Below are 19,889 nucleotides of genomic sequence, written 5' to 3'. Positions count from 1 at the left end.
TTTAGTTTCTAGTATATCGACTGAAACTTCATTTTGATAACTAATATGCAGGTAGATCAGTTTGAATGATTTGTATGTTTAATGTTTCTTCACAAGCTAAATCCTTTTTTATTTTTACACATCTTGCTGGACAGCTCTCCTGTAGCACCTGAGTCTAAAATGCTTTGCTCATGAGCACAACAAACGGAAACAGAGGGAAGCTATAAACAGGTATTGAAGTCCTTATTGCCACCTCTTCAGGAATTCAAACCAGTTGTGTTCTCTTTTTAAGCCACAATAAGCTGCTTGTTGTGAATCATTCTGTCCAGCACCAAAGGGTCACAAAGACTGAGGTGGTGTGACCAAAGGGAGGAAACAGCTCGGTCAGAAATAGCTCCTTCTCCATAACATCCCTGCAAAACAACTCAGCCCTGCTGCACAAGTCGAAACCCCTCCTCTCTCCACAAAGCTATTCAAGGACAGGGATGGCATGCAGCAGGTGGGGAGGCTCAGAATAGCTCAAACATGAGCTGATTCAGATGTCCAATACTCTCACTTTGGTCCTCTGATGACCCTAAAAGCAAAATGCGTCACACTTCACTCTTACTGGAACCCTTTACTCTGTTTATTTCGATGACATATAAGCCAGGCGGCAAGATTATTCAGGCGACAGGGAGAGACTCGTGCCAAACTAGTGAACGCTTTTCATTTTGGATCTTGCAGAGGAATCATTTGAATCACCGAACAGCATGGGACAGCACAGCTCCAGATCCTCGGTGGAAGCTCGCGTCATTTTCCATCGCGCAGTCACCGAGGACGTGTGCCCGAAAACGGATGCATGCTCTACCTCGACTTCTGTTGTGCACTTTCAGAAGAAGGTGACCCTCCCAGCCAGCTGCATTCATCCTCCTTCCACCTGGAACCCAGAGAAGGCAGCACCTCACTCTTGGCCCCCAAGTCGCCGTGACACCGAGGGACTGGTGTACGTGATGGACAACCCAACGGGTGGAGTGTGGGTAAAACCGAGCGAGAAATGGACCAGGACTTGACAGGAAAAATGAGTTTTCTTGAAAAGTCCCGATGAATTAATCACAAAGAATCAGTCGAGTTGTGACTGGTTGCTTTCTGTGGCCCTCACCCGGCATCTTCAGAGCAGCAGGTGATATTTAGGTTCGCTTGGCTCATCCCACTGCAGCGTGAGGAGCTGGAGTGAACTAAAAATGACTGTGACACTGAGGAGCTGACTGGGCAGATCATTACAACTGATCGATTGAAACTCCGTGAAATATTCATACATCCAGGGTCAGACTGAGGAGAACACGCTGAGAGTCACACAGTGAGCACACAACAGAGACTCTTGTTTTGCTACATTGTGTTGGTTTTCCAATGACATGAGCACTTGTGTTTAACTTGGCAAGATATGATAGACACATGCTTGATTTAAATTGCTATAAAAAAAAATAAAAAGCATGAAAAAAGAAAAATAAATGATAGAGAGGATCTTACTGTGTTGGATAAACCACTTTGATTTAATGAGTTTCAGTACAAACTCAACAAATCTTGATTTATTGATTTATTTTTTTCAACAGTTCCCTTTCTTTTGTTTTTCTTTGTTGATATTCAATTCCATTGTTTTCTACTGTTGTATTTATTTATTGATTTATTTATATATTTTAGTAATGGCAATTGTCATGTGATACCTTGGGGTCAGTGACCCACTTTGTTTTAGATGAAAAAATAAAAGGAAAGAAAGAAAATGCTTTGTTTTCTCTCTCTCTATGTTGATGAGAATGTAAAAAAAGATTTGTTTTTAAAAACATGCCCGGCAGTGGCTATGCTGTACATCCACCTGATACTTAATATTTGAAAACGACGTGTTGGTTGTTTTTTTAGAGAAAATGTTTAAATGAACAGGATTTTTTTGGCAGGCGCATGCGCATGTTGCCTCTCCAGTGACGGTCAGATACTGTCATACAAAATATAACTCTACTGTGCTAAAGAAGAACGGCCAACAATGTATTTTATTGTTATTGCTGGCATCATAGTTGATTAAAAGAGATGTTAAACTGAGAGCACGTGTTTTATCAGTTTATTGTGATCGCCCGCCGCTGAAAGATGAAGATGAATATTTGTTTGGTTTTCCGTGTCTTTGTATGTGTGTGTGTGCGCGTGTTCGTGTGTCTATCTATTAGCAAAATACTTCATGAACCACTGAATGAACGTACATCTACAAATGATCAAACTTTGGATGCAAACTAATTCAAATTGGCTGCCATAGTCAAGTGAACTTAGAGACATAATTACTGTAATAATCAGCGACAATGAGGAGGCTCGTTTCTAATCTGAAACATCTTTATGTTACTTTTTTCTGTTCATTTTGGTCGGTGTGTGTGTGCGTGTGGGTAGAGAGACAGATTGTTTCAGAGGTGGTGACCCCATCTGTCAGAAGCTGTGTCCCCCCCAGGAAAATAATCAGCCACGATGAGAGTTTTTTCTAACCTGAAACCCTCATGTTATTTATTCTGTCCATTTTTGGGCGGGGTGGCGGCACCGATTGTGAGGGGGGTGACTAAGCCTGCCAGAATCTGTGTGTCACCTTTTAACTAAAGAGCAAACGCCTTGAAAATTACTGGAATAATCCGTCATAATGAAGAGTCATTCTAACCGGAAACACTTTGTTAATGTTTATTCTCTGCTCGTTTTCTTTATAGGCGGGGGGCAGATTCTTGCAGAGCTGGTGACTCCACCTGCCAGAATCTGTGTCAATATCCTCTGCACCTGTCTAATAATTTTATAGTGCTAAAGCAACATAGTGTAACTCAATAAAAAGAGATATGCTTGGAAGCAAACTTTGCCCTCTGGTGTGACTCCCTATCTGAGTACAGTAAATTGCAGCTCAGTGTGGAGCTAATGGCTTATCTATTAAACTCCGGGCAGCGCACTGAGCAAACACTGCGTCCAAACTTGGGAGAAGTGACTGCGCCACTTCTCTGTATCCACTCCGCCATGGGCCACCTGATATCAAAACAGCCACAAGTCCATGTTCTTCTTCTCGGTCTGGATAACGCCGGGAAATCGACACTCCTCTACAAACTGAAGCACAAGGTGAGCGTCAGCACCGTGCCGACCATCGGCTTCAACGTGGAAATGCTGGAGGCCCGGAAGAACAGGAAGCCCATCGCCGTGACCCTGTGGGACGTCGGGGGTCAGGGGAAGATGCGCGAACACTGGCAGGACTACCACCAGAACGCCGCGGCCGTGGTGTTCGTGGTGGACGCCGCGGACCGGAGGCGCCTGGAGGAGGCGCGCAGGGAGCTGGAGAAGACGCTCCGGAGCGAGCAGCTGCGCGGCTGCCCGCTCGTCCTGCTCGCCAACAAGCAGGACGTGAGCGGCGCGCTGACCGTCACGGAGCTGAAGGACAAGTTCAACCTGAGGAAGGTGTGCTCGGGTCGGGACTGGTTCGTCCAGCCCTGCTCCGCGTCGACGGGAGTTGGAGTCGAGGAGGCCTTTAGGAAAGTGGTCCAAATGGTCAAACTCCCCTCGGAGGCTGTGAAGGACAATATCAAAGAAAAGGTGCACTACCTTCGATCGAGCAGCAGACAATGAGCTTCATTTATTTAAGTTAATTTGTGGGGAAACAGGTTTAAACTATGAATACACTCTGAAACTAACTCTTGCCAACCATAAGTGGTGGTTTTACCTGGTTTAATTAAGATAAACTTCCATTGAGCTGTGGATCTTGCGGAGTTCGTGAAGCAAGATGTTGTAATCCTGCAAATACAAGGCAGTCAGGAGTTAGTGAGTTACATATCACCACAGTGGACGTGTTTGTTCAAAAGGACAAGCATCAAGTACAATTATTTTAGGATGGTACATTTGGGACTATATAATTTTTCATTTGGATAAAATACATTCATAATACAATAATAATATAAACGTGTATTCGTCTTCTGAATTGTAGACAAGATGTTTTTATGTTAACTTATCCAGTAAATTAAGGTACTCATTGCAGGTCATGAAGACTTGTAAAACATGTATCAAGAAGTAAGAAACAAATCTGCACTTTTTTTGTCTGATATTGATGTGTCTTAAATTAAACATTTGTAAGCCAAACTTGTGACCAGCTGCCAACTACCACGTGCGTATGTTTACCTATAGGAACCGCTAAAATGACTGAAAAAAGGTCCCCAACGGCAACATTCATGGAAGAGCCGTTTGGGAACAGAAAGTCTGACGATTTTACTTCTCTCTTCTCTTTCACATTCAGCAGCACATTTACTCTTTTATTTCCACCTAAACGTCTTCTTCGAGCTTCAACAATTGTTCGACTCTGCCATATCTGTTTACATTTGCGGACTATGGCCAGCCTGATGTAGGTCAGTTACGTGATTCCAGCTTCCCCGTGGCTTTCAGCAAATTCAGCTGCTTCGTTTACACTGGGTGCATACCAACATTTAACAGTTGCACATCAGTTGATCTGGAAAACAACTGCAGTAAACTCTTTCAAACTGCAACATTTGATATGGTTCAGGATCATCTTTTTATGTTTAATTTTAGATTTTGCAATGAGTACCTTTAAAGAACTAAGAAACAACGTGAAGGATCATACAGAGAAAAAATACTTTGTAATTACATTTTTATTATCGTTTTCCATTTGATCTCAAACCAGATAAAATGTCACCACTCGTTTGGACAGTTCTTTGGAATAAATGTACAAATTAGTGATTAAATATTCCACTGAAACATTCAGCAGTGGCAAATAGTTCCGGCTCAGGCGTAAATAGCCCCCTGGAGATTATTCATCTGATCTTAAAGTCCGTTTAGTTGAAGTCCTCGTGTAGCTTGTCCCACAGTGGACACAGCTCGTCCCTGGCTCGCATCCCGAACCGTCTCCTCATAAGTGGGCAGTTTGCACTCATCATATGAAGGTAACCGAGGAGCCGGGTCGTCAAGGCTGTCCAGGCTTTCCGGTGTGCAGCTCTCCATCAGCAGCTCCTGTGACGTGGTGACGGGTGGCGGTCCGTTCTGTGGCGAAGGGGGCTGCCTGGATCTGGAGCACAGAATCCTATGAAAGAAGTACCCCACGGCGAAGAGCAGCAACATGATCAGCACCCCAGAAAGTTTCCGAGTGATGACGGCAATGTTGGAGTAAAAGCTGTCGGCATTGCTCTGGCAACAAGTGTCGTTTCTGTTTGAACAGCACACCTGGTCGTCCGGACAAAAAACATGCCCGCATCTTTGGTTGAAAGAAGCCAGCGTGCGATCAAGGAGAACGCTAAAAACTGCTAGATATGCGGTGAAAACCATCGATGAGATGATCCGAGTGAAAGTCGCAGAAAAAAAAACCAACCCAATCCTTTCATAAGTGTTGATAAAACGCAAAGCCATCATCTACTCCACTTAAGAGGATAACCCCTGCACAAAAACAATAAAACAAGTTATTCGCACAAAAACATAACTGAAGGTGGGTGTAGTTCCTGTAGAACAGGAAAACTTAACTCCTGACAGTACTTCAGTGTCCTCCTGGTTTATTACGCACTTAGCGGGAGTTCTGATGCCGTCCAGCAACTCGAGCAGACACCAAGGAAACCGACCAGTAGAGCCATAGACATCGAGAAATGACCTGCGAATCTAAAACACAAAAAAGCCGGATAATATCCTGAAACAGAAGCTGGAATTGTTTCAGTACCACGGAGAGCGTTCAACACGCCCTTCAGGAAGGGAGGGGAGGAACAATAAGGGGCGCTGTCCGAGGTGCTGACGCATTTAACCCCAAACCTAAATGTCCTCTCTGGCAGCAACACAAGGAACTTCCATTTGCTTCCATCCCGGGTCAGGTTAGGTGATCACTTAAACTGCTGCAGTCCATTTAGGAGCTGCGCTTGTCCCATAAAAAGATTCTATTTTTGCTAAAACTCAAATATACTGAAACAAAAGCACTGCAGTAATGCTTCTATTCCCAATCACCTGCAATATTTTTAATGTGCTTAAATGCTATGTTTGCCGTTTTCAGTTATTTTTTTCCTGGAAGTAGGAGAAGACAGCGTTTTATGTAGCATCATAGCTTTCACAAAGATAATCAATACAGTGACTACATGGCTGGGTTGTGGGCAGTAATGGAAGGAAGTGGTCCTTAATAGCATGTCTACACATCTTCTAAACAGACATCTACAGTATCATGTTACTGTAGAATCTTTACAGCTGTCAGAGGGATGCATCGTTTGTTTGCTTTATAGATACAAACAATGTATTTATTTGATATCCACTTTTGTTTCTAGGGTTTTTAATGAGTCTGCAAGCCTGAAATCCAATGCCAAATAAAGTGTTCGCTGAAGCCATATCAATACCATGTGGAGCAATAGTTAGAGGATGGAAGTGGTTAATGTGCTTCTGCAGACAACAGCTAAAGGAACAAACAATAAGTGGCAAATATTTAGTAACGAAAAAATACAACTGCTGTAACAGTATTCAAGACAGACAATTGTCAATCTTATTAGAAACCAGAATACTAGGTTTAGAGGATAAGAGTTTTATTACAAGTTACAAGGCATTTGTGAGGGACAAGCTAAATCTCTGCATTAGTTTAGTTTTCACTGGGTTCAAACAAGTTTGTCCAATAAGTTGCAGCAGTGAAACAATCATTCCAGTCAGGGATTTTTAGTCTCAGCTGGTCTCGTTCTTATCTGAAAGGGCTGCTTTAGATTCAGTTGCCTTTGTGTTTTTGGCTGGCAGAACAATAATGGGTCCCATGTGGATAGTTTTCTCTGCAAAAAAAAAAAAAAGAACAAAGGTTTAGTTTGAAAAGAATTAAGTTAGGTGCACAAACAATTTTACACCAAGTTTCATGATTTAAAGTTTTAAATGTTTGAAAGAGTTTTAGCCAAAAAAAAACAAACAAACAAAAAAAAAACCCTTGACTACACGTTTTAACCCATTGTACTCACGATCCTTCTGGTCTGCATCTCTCTTCATAAATTTCGCAGACGATTGGGGTTTTATGTGCATTCCTGGACGGAAACTGACAAAGGTGGCTGCGGGATGTTCTGCTTTACTCTCGGCCAGACGTTCCTGTGAGGTCTTGGCAGGCCAAGTTTCAGTGCTTGGGATAACTCTGGGTGGTTCTGTAGTTTGTGGTTCCTCAAATTGTTGGGAGGTGTCACAGCTTCTACACACCTGGTTGCTTCCATCTACTGACTGCCATCTGGATTGGGGGCATTTTTCAAACAATTGTTCATCCATTTTATTAAGAAACATGCTGTATTCCACTACAGTTGACACATTTAAAGGGAAAATCTGGATTTAAATTGGTAAAACGTATTGATATTTCAGCACTTAGGAAAGCTGGCTCAACAAAACTGCTCCTTTAGTTACCTGTTCTTGATTAAAGAGCAGGCTCGGTTTTCAGAACTGACAGCCAACATGACTGGAACAGCTTTTACAAGGCAGGTAATATAGATCTGTAGAAAAAAAAATAATGCTTGTGTCAAATACAATGCTACGGTTAAATAAATAAAAAAAATCTGGATACCCTAAACAAAACAAATGCTCAGTGCTGTATGTTTGTGATACAGAGTGTAAAGTAAGTCAAATTTAGCTATTAAAGTCAGTATAGGTCTGAGTAAACAAGTTCACACTTCTCATGATGGGTCAGTGTTGGAGTCATTTGGGAAAAGAATTGTCATGTCTACCCAACATTTTAAACTTTTTTTGTTAGGCACAGGCATAAGAAAAAATAAACCTGGTTGCTGGGCTCTTGGTAGAACTTGAAGGCCTCTAGCTGGAACCTCAGCTTGTGTTCCTCAGCTCTTGGCAAGAAACGTGAGATTGAGTTTGTCAGGTAAGCATCAACGAGACACCTGGAAGATAAATTTTTTGAAGTGTAAAAAAGGATTTTCCACATTTTAATGCCAAGTGGAGGATTTAGTTTTGAGCTCACCCATGATTCTCAATAAAGTCGTATCTGATAATAGAGTCTGCATCAGGAGTTGCTGCAGCGACACAGCGGTCAGCATAAACTCTCAGGGCCATGTGGTTACCCAGAACAACAGAGACTTCAAAATGAATGGGATCACCCAGGAAAAACGTGTGGGAGCCCCTTTCAAACTGCCAGTCATCTGAAATGAAAAATAAACAATAGACAAAAGTTGCATATGAAACTACTATGGAGGAGGAGGAGGGGGCCGCTTTATACCAGTCATGATTCGTAGATTGAAGTCTATCTGGTCATCTGCAGAAGTTATGGAGACGAAAGGAACCCAGGCAGGAAGCAAGGAAATGCCAGCCACTGAATATCTTCTAAAATAAACAAAACAAAAAAAATTCCACCTTTATCAGTTCAAATATGTAACAGGCTGGAAGCAAGGAGTAAAACCTAATTTCCACAGATAAACCCATTTGAAACAGCAGAACTCACTTCTCATAATGGCATTCAACTGGAATGGCCGCTTCATCTAGTCTGAGCAGCCCAGACGAGACACTGGGTTCAGGAGAGTAGAACAGAACATTGGAATAGATAATCTTCTCTTCTGTTGACTGAAAAAAAAAAACGAAATTAGACTGAATACCAGTTCATCATTTCATGTCAGCCCCCACTGCACGACGGTTGAGCTTACGGAGAGCGTGGTTCCACAGTCGGTCAGGCGGGCCAGGATGGTGAACTCCTCCGCTCCTGACGGGACCGCCCCGCATCCACTCAGGGGCTCCAGGCCGAGCCGCAGGTGGCCACCTTCCACCTCCAGGCCGGCGTCAAACATGTCAGCCTGCACCACGACCTCCATCGAGTCCGGGTGACACTTAACCGAGACGGGTCGGGGCCGAACGCCGAGCTCGGCGCTCTCTTGCAGCTTCGCCGCAGACAGCCGAGGCTGGACCTCACCGTGGGCCACCGGGAGCGGACCGCGGGGGTCCGAAGCGCCGAACCTTCGGCTGTCAACCAGCCGACTCTCTGCGGCGACGGAGGCGGAGTAAAAGACGACAAGCCAGCAGGAAACGGCTCGCAGCAGGTTGGGGTCCATTCTCAGACGCGTTCGGAAGAGACTGGGCCCCGGCGTCGCTAGAAATAAACAGCTGCAGGTGATTAGAGCTGCTTAAGCACACCTGGGCGCGCGCTGACTTTCACCTCCATCAGCCGTTTCGCCAGCGTGCTTGTTCACAGATTCAAACCTGGCGGTGGGGGGAGAGTTTTGCGTTTATAATTTAGCAAATTTAAAACACGTTAAATGACCGAGGCGGGCGATAGTGTTTTTGTCCGTGTTTGGGGAGCGTGTGTCTGCGCTGGACGAGTGTTAACGGCCCCAACAGAAAGTGATCATTGGATGTACACCTACAACTAATTAACTTTTGGAGTCAATCTAATTTAAGATGGCTTCTACAGCCACACCACACACCCACACACACACACAAAGGGCAATAACTCTGTCAATTTAACAGATGTGGAGCTAAACTTTTGTCTGGTAGTTGCTGAGACTCATCCCCAACACACATTCCGAGTGCTAACAGGTTGCTTAATATCTTTATACCTTATCATTTTGTCTATCTCTTAGCAAAATATCTAATAAACTACTGAACTTCCAGGAAAAAATCAGTGAGTTTACTTTTATAACTGATTACATTTTGGAGCAAACCCAGGCTGCCACAGCCAACTTCAAAAATGGCTATAATTCAGATAATTTAGCAGATATTGAGATAAAATTTGTTGTGTTTGTAGCTGAGTCTGTTACACAACATGCACTTCATGTAGCATTATCTGTTGGAGTCAACCCTGTTTGTCTGTTAGCAAATTTCAGTGAAACCTTCAGAAAGGCATCTTTGGATGTGCATCTACAAATGGTTACATTTTTGGAGTCAATCCAAAATATGATGGTCGCCACAGCTAATTGACACTAGCCAACACAAAAATGGCTGCATGAAAGGGCTACGGCTTGGCCCTTCATATTTTCTTTTGTCACAGCTGTATATGTTATAAGCCTAATAGCCCACTAGATGGCAATAAACACGTGTTATTAAATTATTTCAGCTGGAAAACTTGTTTTTTTTTACAGATATACTGTACATTTACAATGGAGTTAAGTAGTATTTATTTATCTATTTTTCAAGACCTAAAAAACAACAACAAAAACGAAATAGAAATGTGGTTACAAAAAATTACATACCGTTAGTTTAGTTGGCTAAACATTCACGTCTTACAGCTATTTGCAGTTTTGTTTTGCAGGGTTCTCATAAAAGGAATTTGGTTTCATGTTTAATGGTATTTTTTTGGGAAATAGTTCAATAAAAAAAGAAAGAGAAAAACATCTATTTATATGTGTTGACGTGAACAGGAAGCCTCGAAACTTCTTCACCAAGGTTTTTTTGTTAACCTTTAAAGACTTAAATAAGCTTGAACAGACAATGAAACACTTCTGCACATGCTGTGTGGTGGGGTCCGCCTACATACGGCCCAAGTTCATTCATAATATTAACCTTCCCAAACACCTGACTGATACAGTTTTACTCTACAGTCTCTGTCATAAAAAAAAGCAACATAGGTCTGTCCCAACCTCAGCAGCCACAAATGCCAACAGTTTCTTTTCCCCTTCGCAGGTAAACACTGTAAACTGAAACTAACGCAAAACAAAGCCGTTTGGTTACTTTCAGTACAGTTTTATGAATAAACAGCAGCAGCTTACCCGTGCAATCGAAACCTGGTTCTCTCAATAAACTAAAGTGACCCTCCTGGTTCATAGGTCATGGGAACATTCAGATGCACTCGAGAGTTCTTATGATTAGATCTTTCAGGTATCATGACATCATGTTCTGGGAATATAAAATTCTATCATCTGAATGTTAAATTTAATCTGCATGACCTCACAAAAAGAATAAATGTAATTTGTACTCTGAGGTTTAACAGTTCATGGGATGAAAATTTCCAAAAAACAAAGCAAAACTGAATATAACTACTTTTCTTTATGGGCTTGTGTTATTCAACTCTCTGTGAGAAGTATAGGTCATTTATCATTTAATATTAAATAATCTTTGACAGTTACAAACTTTCCTGGTTTATTTTTCTTAATTTTTTCCCCTTGTTTTGGTTTTTACTTAATGTAACATTACATTTAGTGGTTCTAATACTCATTAAACACAATAAAAATTAAAACAATAATAAAATAATAATAGTGCTAAGTGATTGTATATAACACAGGGCAAACAGGGAATCATACAAACTACTAAATACAACCATTAAAATAACATTCCAGATTTTTTTTTTATTTGTGATCGTAATAGAGATTAAAACTTCAAGTTTGTCAACAAAATGAAAAGGAGGAAAGGAGTTTACATTGATTGTCAGTCCTAACTTCCTTGTCAAAAATTATTAAATAAATAAATACATTTACATGGGGAAAAAAAGGGCATTTTTTGTGAATTTGATTAGTGCTATGGTGCTATTGTCCTAAAATGTGTTATTATCAGTTCATTCAAAAGAATCATTCAGTGTTTTCTCTGCCTGACTGATCCAGTGTTACGCCCCAATTTCTGTCATGTTCTCTGTAGTAAAGCCATCATAGGTCTGTCTCAACCTCAGCAGCCTCAAATGCCAGCAGTTTCTATTCCAATGCACAGGTAAACACAGTAAACTGAAACTAACGCAAAACAAAGCCATCTGCTTACTTTCAGTACAGTTTTGCAAAGCACACCTGTGCAATTGAAACAATATGGCATCGTCACCACTCGACAAAATAAAAACCTAGCATTCTTTGAAGGAATGCATATCACCCGTCGCCTTTCATGCAAGACTTTTGAAAGACAAATCTTTTATGATAAGAATTGGAGTTAGAGTATTAGCGCTCACAGAATGTGTTAGGACTGTTTCTCAGCTACTACCACACCCAAACTAGCTCAATATCTTTAAAACTAAGTTATAGTCAGTTTTTTGTTGGCTAATGTTGATCAGCAGTGGTGACCATCCTACATTTGGTTGGCTCCAAAAGTTAATCAGCTGTAGAGGTGCACCCAGTGATGATTTTCTGAGAGTTTCATTAAAATCAGCAATTCTTGAGATGCTTTGCTGACAGACAGATGGAGCTGACACTTACAGTTAATGCCAAAGTTTTAAGCAAAACTACAGATTATGTGTTGTGTTTAGACTATGTGTTGGGGATAATGCTCAGCTACTGCCACATCAAGTTTTGGCTCAAGATCTGTACACATGTGTGTGTACTCTAAGGAAAACACAAACCACATTTGGCTGTGACAGCCATCTTGAATTGTGTCGGCTCGAAAAGTTTCATTCATTCGACTGCTAATTTGTGATGTTACTGATAACAAACAAACAGTGTTGGCTCTAAATAACTAATGGGAATTTTTTTAAAACAAATCTTGTGGAATCAGTTAGTGCTCAGAGTTTGTGTTGGGACAAGTACTACCACACCAGAGTGGGGCTCAATAGCTGTAAAACTGATTGAGTCATAGGCATCTTTTTTTATTTGATAAGGTTGCTTAGCTGTGGTGGCCATCTTGAATTGGGTTTACTTCAAAAGTTAGTCAGTTTTTTTTACTATAGTATATTTGGTATACCATAACTGTATCCTGTATCTAAAATAAATAACAAATGTATTTCAAATTTATTCTCTAAATCAGACAACCAGCCCATTTTTCACATCATTCTGCATGTCAGAGATGTTTTACTAACATTGTTCAGGTCCCCCCCTTTTGTAAGATTTTTATTTCTAAGCTGGACTTTCCAAATGAAGTGTGAACAATTGTGCATTTTATGTGAAATAAACCAGCAAGGTCGTTTCAGGAAAACACTTTCATGTGTTTAGCATCCTGTCATGGCAGCCAAATCGACTTCAAATGGAAGAATAAGCAGTAAGTGTAGTCTTTTCTTGTAAACCACATGTAGTGTGTCAGTATTCACCTTAAATCAATGTTTTTTTAAGTTAAAAAAAGTCAAAGAAGAAAAAAAACAAAGCAACATTGAGGAAAAAGAAAGAAAAACAACAGCAATTATTATGCAGGAGTAAAATGTTTATTTTGTAGTATGTTTTTTTTATAAAAGAAAATTACATCAATAAATAGCTGAAAATAAATAGTCCAGACGAAAAACAAAATATGTAAATATCACATATTGTATAAATACACTTTATAAAAGTACAGTTCCTCACATCATCTGGATGTTAAAAAGGAATTTGCTTGCTCTTACAAAGATAATAAATATGCACACTTAAAAAAAAACTATATATATCAAGTTCAGTGTTCTCTGTTATAGCTAAGTGACTTTATTGTAACATAAACTGTTACTCTAATTTCTGATGCTTTCTGAAATCTGCTGATTTGTTTTGGAGTTACTGGAAATGTTCACTGCTGTTCATGTAGCTGATGGCTCGGTTGATGGTGATCGTGCGGACCTGGAAGCCTCTCAGCACTTTGCAAAGACTCAGTCTTTCGCCGAAGGTGCTCTGACGGTCCGCAGCAGCCTTGAACAAACACGGAAACACAACGATATATTAATGCAAATAACTTCTTTTTAAGGTTTGCTTTCATGAACAGTTAAAGTAGATTTGTCCTTACCTCTTTTACAACTAAGTTTGTAGGCAGAGACTCCATGAAGCAGTTCTGTTGATTACAAAAAAAAAAATATTTTTCATTGACAATAATAAAGTGCAAAGAAAAAAATGGTTTTTAAATTTTGTATTTTGTATTTTCAACATTTTGTTTAAATGATTGTGCCATATATACATCAGACCAAGCCGTTAGCACTGGTGCACGCTGTGTTATAACGCTGCAAACATTAAATCTGTCTTTTGTGTAATGACCGACCTCCATGAGCTGTCTGAGGCTGTGCAGAACAGACGAACCAAGTACACGGTCAGGATCTGGCTGAGCAGAGAGAACTTTGTAGTAATGGGTCAGATCCTTTCCAATGTTCGTCAAACAAGACTCCTTGGTGAAAAAAACAGCAAACATAATCATTAAAACAGCAAAAAAAGATCTGTAAGCAAAATCAAATTGATAAAAAAACAGTTGTTCTTTTTCAGAAGAGTACAGTTTAAAGCAAATCATTTGACTTTCTTGGACAACCAAAGCTTATGTCAGTCCATAACATATAAATAATGTGGTATTTCTGTTAAAAAACAGAGCAGCTTACCTTGTCAAACTCTGATTTAGTGCTACCAGAGCATGTAGATTCCTGGGGAACGACAGTTTAAAATATTAGGACCATGGCAACAAGAAAAAAAAAAATGCTCTAAAAGGATCACCTCGTGAGGGCAGATTGCAGTGTAGCATGAATTTTGTGTTATTACCTGAGGTGAGCAGACAGAGGGTGTGCTGGTCTCCAAGTTCAGCTCCATGTTCTGCTTTGTGCAATCCAATCCACTGAACAGTTTGGTCTGTAAGGAGCAGAGAAGCTTGGTTATCGAAACGTAACAGCAACGATGGAGAATTTTGCCTCCAGTTCTTCACCGACCTGTGTGAGCGCATCAGTGATGTTCCTCAGAAGAGTTCCTGCGTGTTCGACACAGGAGCCCGCCTCGGGCAGGGATCGTCTGACCTGCAGCACAGGACTGCTGAGCGCCAGCACCATCAGGGCAGCGGTAAAGTCTGGCAAAAATAAAACAAATTTAAAATACAGAGTTCAAATGAGTGATATAAACTTCAGTTTCCTTGATGAGCTCAAGCCGTCAAGTTCTACAATACTCACAGAGCTTGATGAGTAGCATCTTGAAGAAATATCGATTCAAAATCTTTTGAGTGTGTCTGACTTGACTCAGGCATCCCTGAAGGGTTTTATACCTAAAGTGATGCAGGGATTTTCCTTTGGGGGCAATAGCATTTTCAAGTGTAAACTGAAAGTGCCCAGTCAAGATGATGTCATTTCCTTTTCCCACCTTTCACACTATTAAATGGTCTGGTGAAACTGGAATTAACAGAAAACAAAGCTCTATACATCTGCCTATCCATCAATGATGTTCGTTGTTGACATTTCCAAAGAAGGTAGAGTGAAAGCATGATGTAAGATGCTATTTTTAATTTCAAAGGGAAAATTCAGAGCTTTTGAAGTGAGGTTCTGTGGCGCACCTATCTTATTTGTTATAGGTTGCATTTTTATTAGCCTCAGTTTGGATAAATGGTTTAATTCTGACCAGACTGACAAGCTAATGGCTCGTCTGAGCGAGTCCAAGACCAAAGTGAGTTGCGGCTGTCTTATAACAACTCTAAGATCTCAGAACATTCTTTGTGAATCACATGAACATTATTTTGTATCTTTACACTGTTGTCAATTTTGCGCCACACGTTATTTGTGAGCACAAACAGCAGCAGTTAGTTGTAAGACTTGGCAGGACTATCATAATGTTTTCTGCTGGAGCAGCAGTGTAATAAACTGATACAGCAGCGTAAAGGTTTAGAAAGAAGCATTCCTGTGAACTAATATGAAATTTGTGTGGTTGGATTTGTTTCAGGACGACAGGAATCCATTTTGTTCTTGTCCAGCTCAGACTAGACTATGCGGTTAGAATTAAACTCTGTTTCTCCCAGCTGAGGCTGTTCGGAGTATCTAATTATCTCTTTGAACTACGCTTCAAAATAAATGAACTATCCCTTTAATCCTGCCCAGTCATGACAACGTTGGCTTATTCCAATGAATTAAACTAATTTATTTCTTGCAAGAATGCAAAAATCAAACAAGCTGACACTGAAGACGTTTTATATTAGCTACAAAGGATTCCTGATGAAAAAGTTCTGTTCAAGCATGTTTACAAGAAAAACAATATAAATATTACAAATTTAGTCCATCAGGCCTGAATGATTTAATGCTTTTCTGCATTGTTATATAATTTCTTTTTTTCCCCCACAGTTCACTGAAGTTTACTGAGGCTAAGTATTAAGTTGATTTTGTTTTTTTATCATTAACAATGAAGAATTCATAGTTAATACGTAATTTAACCCTTTCACATCGTATCCCCTTTGGCTCAGCAGCTCCTTAATAATAACCTCTCACATCAGTTGACGCAGATTGACGAAATGGTAATTTTGTCGATGCGGTCAGAGTTGTTCCCCTTCTTGCTTTGCTGTAAAACCTCCTAAAAACGCTCGAGTTATGTACTTGTGAACAAAAAGCGTGAATGTGTGAAGAAGCAGAGAAACTTGGCTGTGCCTGGTTGGACAGCAATGAGCTCAACATGTTAATGAGCAGAAGCAAAGTCACTGGGTCTTTTTTGGGTTCCAAGTAACTCCGGCTGACGGAGATCCACACAGAACATGCAAATTGTTTAAAAATAAAAAGTCAACACACGATGATCCTCACATCTGAAACATTTATTACTAGATTTGTGTTTACAATCAATATACATACAGTACATTGTTTAAAATGGAGCAAATAATATAAAATTCACCGTTGTGTGGTTTGACATTCTTAAAAAGCTGAGTGTGAAAACACTGAAACACATCAAGGCATGTTCTTTATTTTTTAAATTTTTTTTAATAAAGTGTCTCTTAACATTTACACACAATATATTCATAAACCTCTTAAACAGACAAAATAGATTATCAGACTGTCATTTATCGATATATTTGACATTTTTATGCTGTAAGCAGTAAGCATATAAAAAATTAGGTTGCATATTTCTATGAAGAGACGGTTCACTTTAATATGCCGCCGTGTTTTCTTGGAACATCTATTTTTAACAACTTCTATTATTAGAAATGAAATAATCATCCTAGATGTTTTGCAATGAGTTCTAGTGATAGACAGCATTACCAGTGCTCATAGGAAAATAAATACACACTACAGGTGAACAGAACATGTCCACAATTATTGATTATTGTTTATTGGAAAGGTAAACCAAACTTGTTTTTTTTGCTTTTTTTGTATTCCAGGTGTGGCACATTTTTTTTATTGATTATGATCAATATTCTAAAACAAAAGGGAACCAAGGCTTTAACTAAAATGTGTGAACTGTGAAAAAAAAAAAATCACCCAACACTAAATAAATTCTGGGATGGCATTAAGTCTAGATGATTCCACCAAAACTCTATTAATTATAGGATGACATCATGCTGAGTGAGAGTGAAAATTATGCACAAACTCATTTGCATCCTTACTGAACTCCTACCCTGACAGAACCTTGCCGTGTTACTGGATAAATGATGGGTGTGTTAATACTGTACGCTGCATTTGGCTCTCCAGAAACAGTCAGCACGGGTAGAGTTTCAACAGCAACACTAGTCACAGTGTGAAATGGGAGGTTGACTGGCGTGCAGACAGACGCATGTGTGTTTATTTGGAGGCTGCCTTCTCCGTCTGGTGCCGCTGATGGCTGTGTGCATGCCTGGGAGAGCAAAGACAGGATAAACGGCAAGGTTTAGTTCACCTCTCGCTGATAACTCATCAGCAGACAGACACGGGGTTTCACCTGGTTAGGTCCTCTATGTCCACCAACATGGCGTCTTGCTCGACATGCAGCTCATCCCTCATCAGCAGCAGCTGCACCAGCTCTTCATTTAAACCTGTGATAAATTATAATCCACTTGGTACTTCAGAAAGCTCAGTAAGGAGTATAAGCTGGATTTATTTCTCAGTGATAACATGGCTGTTTAGAAGGATTATCATTATAGTCACACTAATGAAATGTGTTTCCTTTTTTTAAAGACCAGAATGTGTCATATGGTTCAGAAGAAATAAGAATTTCTTATGAAATAAATTTGTCAAGGTTTTTTTTCACCTGTTGCAGTGATGCTTCTGTTGTGTGCATTTATGAACTCACTCTGAATCTGTGAGTGCAAGTCATTTGTGATGACTTGCAGCTGTCCAAGACTCATGTCTCTCATGTCCCCTCGCCTCAGATTCCACTTCATTAAGGCCTCGCTGATGTGGGGCAGATGGGGGAGCTGAAGAAGCAACACAACAAGCGTTAGCTGCATGTCCAAAGGGACAAAAATGCATTTAATGTTTTTTTTGTTTGTTTTTTGTTTTGGCACTGATCTGAGTGGATGAGATTCTATTTGGATTTTTTAAAAAATCCTGTTCTATCAATAGTGTGACAATCTCGCTACACTGTTGTTTACCAGTTTTAGGGACTTTCTGTTGTTGTGCACACAAACACACACAAAAACAGACTATTGACCTTTTGTTGTGGCCCTGCAAGTCCCTTATGTTGTCTTTGTTATGTTTACAGTAAAACCTCTTTATTTCCCCTTACCTTTTGGAATGGACCTTTTATGGTTTTATTTTGTTTCTCAAACTGTATTTTACATGGGGGAAAAAAAGGACTAAACATGAGACATAAATCCCCTCTTTTCCTTTCTCTTTGACTAACCAGGTCAGCCACAGGCGAGCGTTTGTGCAGCTGAATTTGCCTCTCCACCTCCACCTGCATGCGGGCCATGGGCCGAGCCAGAGCCAGCGCCACCCGGGCCTCCTCCTGCAGCCTCCGCTGCACTCGCCAAAACCCGCTGCAGTCATCTAGCGGGTCAGAGTCCTCCTCGGCAGTGTCCCGGTCCGACAACGATGAGCTCTGCTTGCTCTGTGCAGTAAGTAAGGTGACCTATGTCAGGTTGCAACAACCTGTGTGATTTTCTCATGTGGTTATGACATACGAAAGCAGTTTTACACAACAGAGAATGTCGCACAGTTTCTATAGGTTCATACCACAGGGGAGAGCGGTGTGTCCAGACTGGTCTCTGTCCTGCTGTCCTCAGCGTCACTGTCTTTGTCACTGCTGCTGTCATTAACGAAACACACCTGTAGGTTCACGCCACTCTGCCGCCTAAATTGGAAAAAAAATGTTCTTTAGTCATCATGAAACTTGTAAAGTGAAAGAAAATTTGTTGTGTGTACTTCCTTGTTTTGACACTTAAACACAATGTAAAGGGGGGAAATCACAACGAGTTGGGGATTTAGTTCTTTATGTTGACCAAAAGGTTGATGTGCATCTTTAAAACAAATGTGCGGTAATGAAGCATCGAGAGACAAGTCAATCGTTAGACAAACTGTTTAAGCCTTTGCAGAAATTTAAAAGCAAATCTCCTTTCAACTTTTCTCCCCCCCCTTCATTTTGCAGTTTCCACAAAAATGGATAAATTGTTGTCAAAAATGCTGACATAAAAATAAGGCTATAAAACAGCGTTAGATGGGAAACTTTTCTGGTCTCATTTACCATAAATGAGATCAATAATATTGCACTCAGCATGAATCTTCCAAATCAAAGCCCTTTGTTTTTAATCTCTGTAAACAAATCAATTGCAAAAAGTTTATTAAGGTGGTTTGCACTTGACCATTAAATATGTTATGTCAGTACTGTCACAAGCCGTCATGGTGGGAAATGAGGAAAAAACTAAATTGAAAGTAGTAATGGATTTCAAATAACTAACAAAACTAGGCCCTTCACATCAGCGACACAAACCCATCCTAAATTCTTAACCACAGCCTTTCCAAGCACTCAAAACCCCATTCATTCAATTCCACATCATGATAACCCCACTGAATGAAAATACAAAGTATGAGAACAATCACTTATACACCTTGCATATGGGACATGGCGGTGGTGGAATTTCCACCAAAGCTAAACCCCAGACCATGGGCCTATACCTCCAGTGGAGGTCACATGACTCCAATACCACAATCTCAGCCTCTGGATTACATCAAGCATCACTTCTTCTTTTGAGACGTACTTCCTGAAAACAGCAGTCAGCAAGGAGGGAGGGCAGCCCCCACCATTTAATGAGGTAAAGATGAGCATTTGTGGAAGAAGCCATAAAGCCAGAGAGTTATTGTAGGTGAAAGAAAGCAGTAATAAGTGAAGGTTATTCTTGTTTCTGATGTAACTGCAACTCTTTTCCATGCACGTGTTTGTAATGAAAACCCCAATAATTAAACATGATGTGTCAATTTCTGTGTGTGTGTGTGTGTGTGTTGGGGGGGGGGGGGGGGG

At 40.5% G+C, this 19,889-nt stretch overlaps 4 protein-coding genes across 5 annotated transcripts in view; 1 reads left to right on the top strand and 3 right to left on the bottom strand.

Annotated features, from left to right (window-relative positions):
- Window positions 1-473: 473 nt before the first annotated feature.
- On the top strand, window positions 474-4,092 carry LOC108239615 (ADP-ribosylation factor-like protein 14). Its single transcript, XM_017422420.3, has one exon. It carries the CDS (start codon window positions 2,890-2,892, stop codon window positions 3,583-3,585), a length of 696 nt encoding a protein of 231 aa, XP_017277909.2. The 5' UTR covers window positions 474-2,889; the 3' UTR covers window positions 3,586-4,092.
- Window positions 4,093-6,488: 2,396 nt separating this feature from the next.
- On the bottom strand, window positions 6,489-9,024 carry LOC108239619 (zona pellucida sperm-binding protein 3). Its single transcript, XM_017422424.3, has 8 exons — window positions 8,592-9,024; window positions 8,393-8,511; window positions 8,171-8,274; window positions 7,916-8,093; window positions 7,718-7,835; window positions 7,351-7,436; window positions 6,924-7,180; window positions 6,489-6,743 (listed from the first exon to the last, which is right to left on the bottom strand). Exons 1-8 carry the CDS (start codon window positions 8,991-8,993, stop codon window positions 6,643-6,645), a joined length of 1,365 nt encoding a protein of 454 aa, XP_017277913.1. The 5' UTR covers window positions 8,994-9,024; the 3' UTR covers window positions 6,489-6,642.
- A 4,277-nt stretch (window positions 9,025-13,301) lies between these two features.
- Window positions 13,302-14,678, bottom strand: LOC108239606 (interleukin-12 subunit alpha-like). Its single transcript, XM_017422412.1, has 7 exons — window positions 14,660-14,678; window positions 14,426-14,559; window positions 14,262-14,348; window positions 14,105-14,146; window positions 13,777-13,899; window positions 13,528-13,572; window positions 13,302-13,433 (listed from the first exon to the last, which is right to left on the bottom strand). The coding sequence occupies exons 1-7, from the start codon at window positions 14,676-14,678 to the stop codon at window positions 13,302-13,304; spliced, it is 582 nt and encodes a 193-aa protein (XP_017277901.1).
- Window positions 14,679-16,259: 1,581 nt separating this feature from the next.
- The window catches only part of zgc:153615 (uncharacterized protein LOC777747 homolog), a 6,562-nt gene continuing 2,932 nt past the window's right edge, over window positions 16,260-19,889 (bottom strand). The window contains exons 3-7 of one of the 2 annotated variants that reach the window (XM_017422376.3): window positions 18,608-18,725; window positions 18,276-18,503; window positions 17,724-17,847; window positions 17,373-17,466; window positions 16,260-17,288 (exon numbers count right to left, since the gene is read on the bottom strand). In XM_017422376.3, coding sequence (XP_017277865.1) covers window positions 17,237-17,288; window positions 17,373-17,466; window positions 17,724-17,847; window positions 18,276-18,503; window positions 18,608-18,725 — 616 coding nt within the window. In that variant the 3' untranslated portion in view covers window positions 16,260-17,236. The remainder of the gene's footprint in view (window positions 17,289-17,372; window positions 17,467-17,723; window positions 17,848-18,275; window positions 18,504-18,607; window positions 18,726-19,889) is intronic. The other variant, XM_017422378.3, reaches the window with a different exon arrangement.

Source organism: Kryptolebias marmoratus, linkage group LG20 (assembly GCF_001649575.2).
Source record: "Kryptolebias marmoratus isolate JLee-2015 linkage group LG20, ASM164957v2, whole genome shotgun sequence".
Taxonomy (NCBI): domain Eukaryota; kingdom Metazoa; phylum Chordata; class Actinopteri; order Cyprinodontiformes; family Rivulidae; genus Kryptolebias; species Kryptolebias marmoratus.
This window is presented reverse-complemented; position numbering and strand designations above follow the sequence as displayed.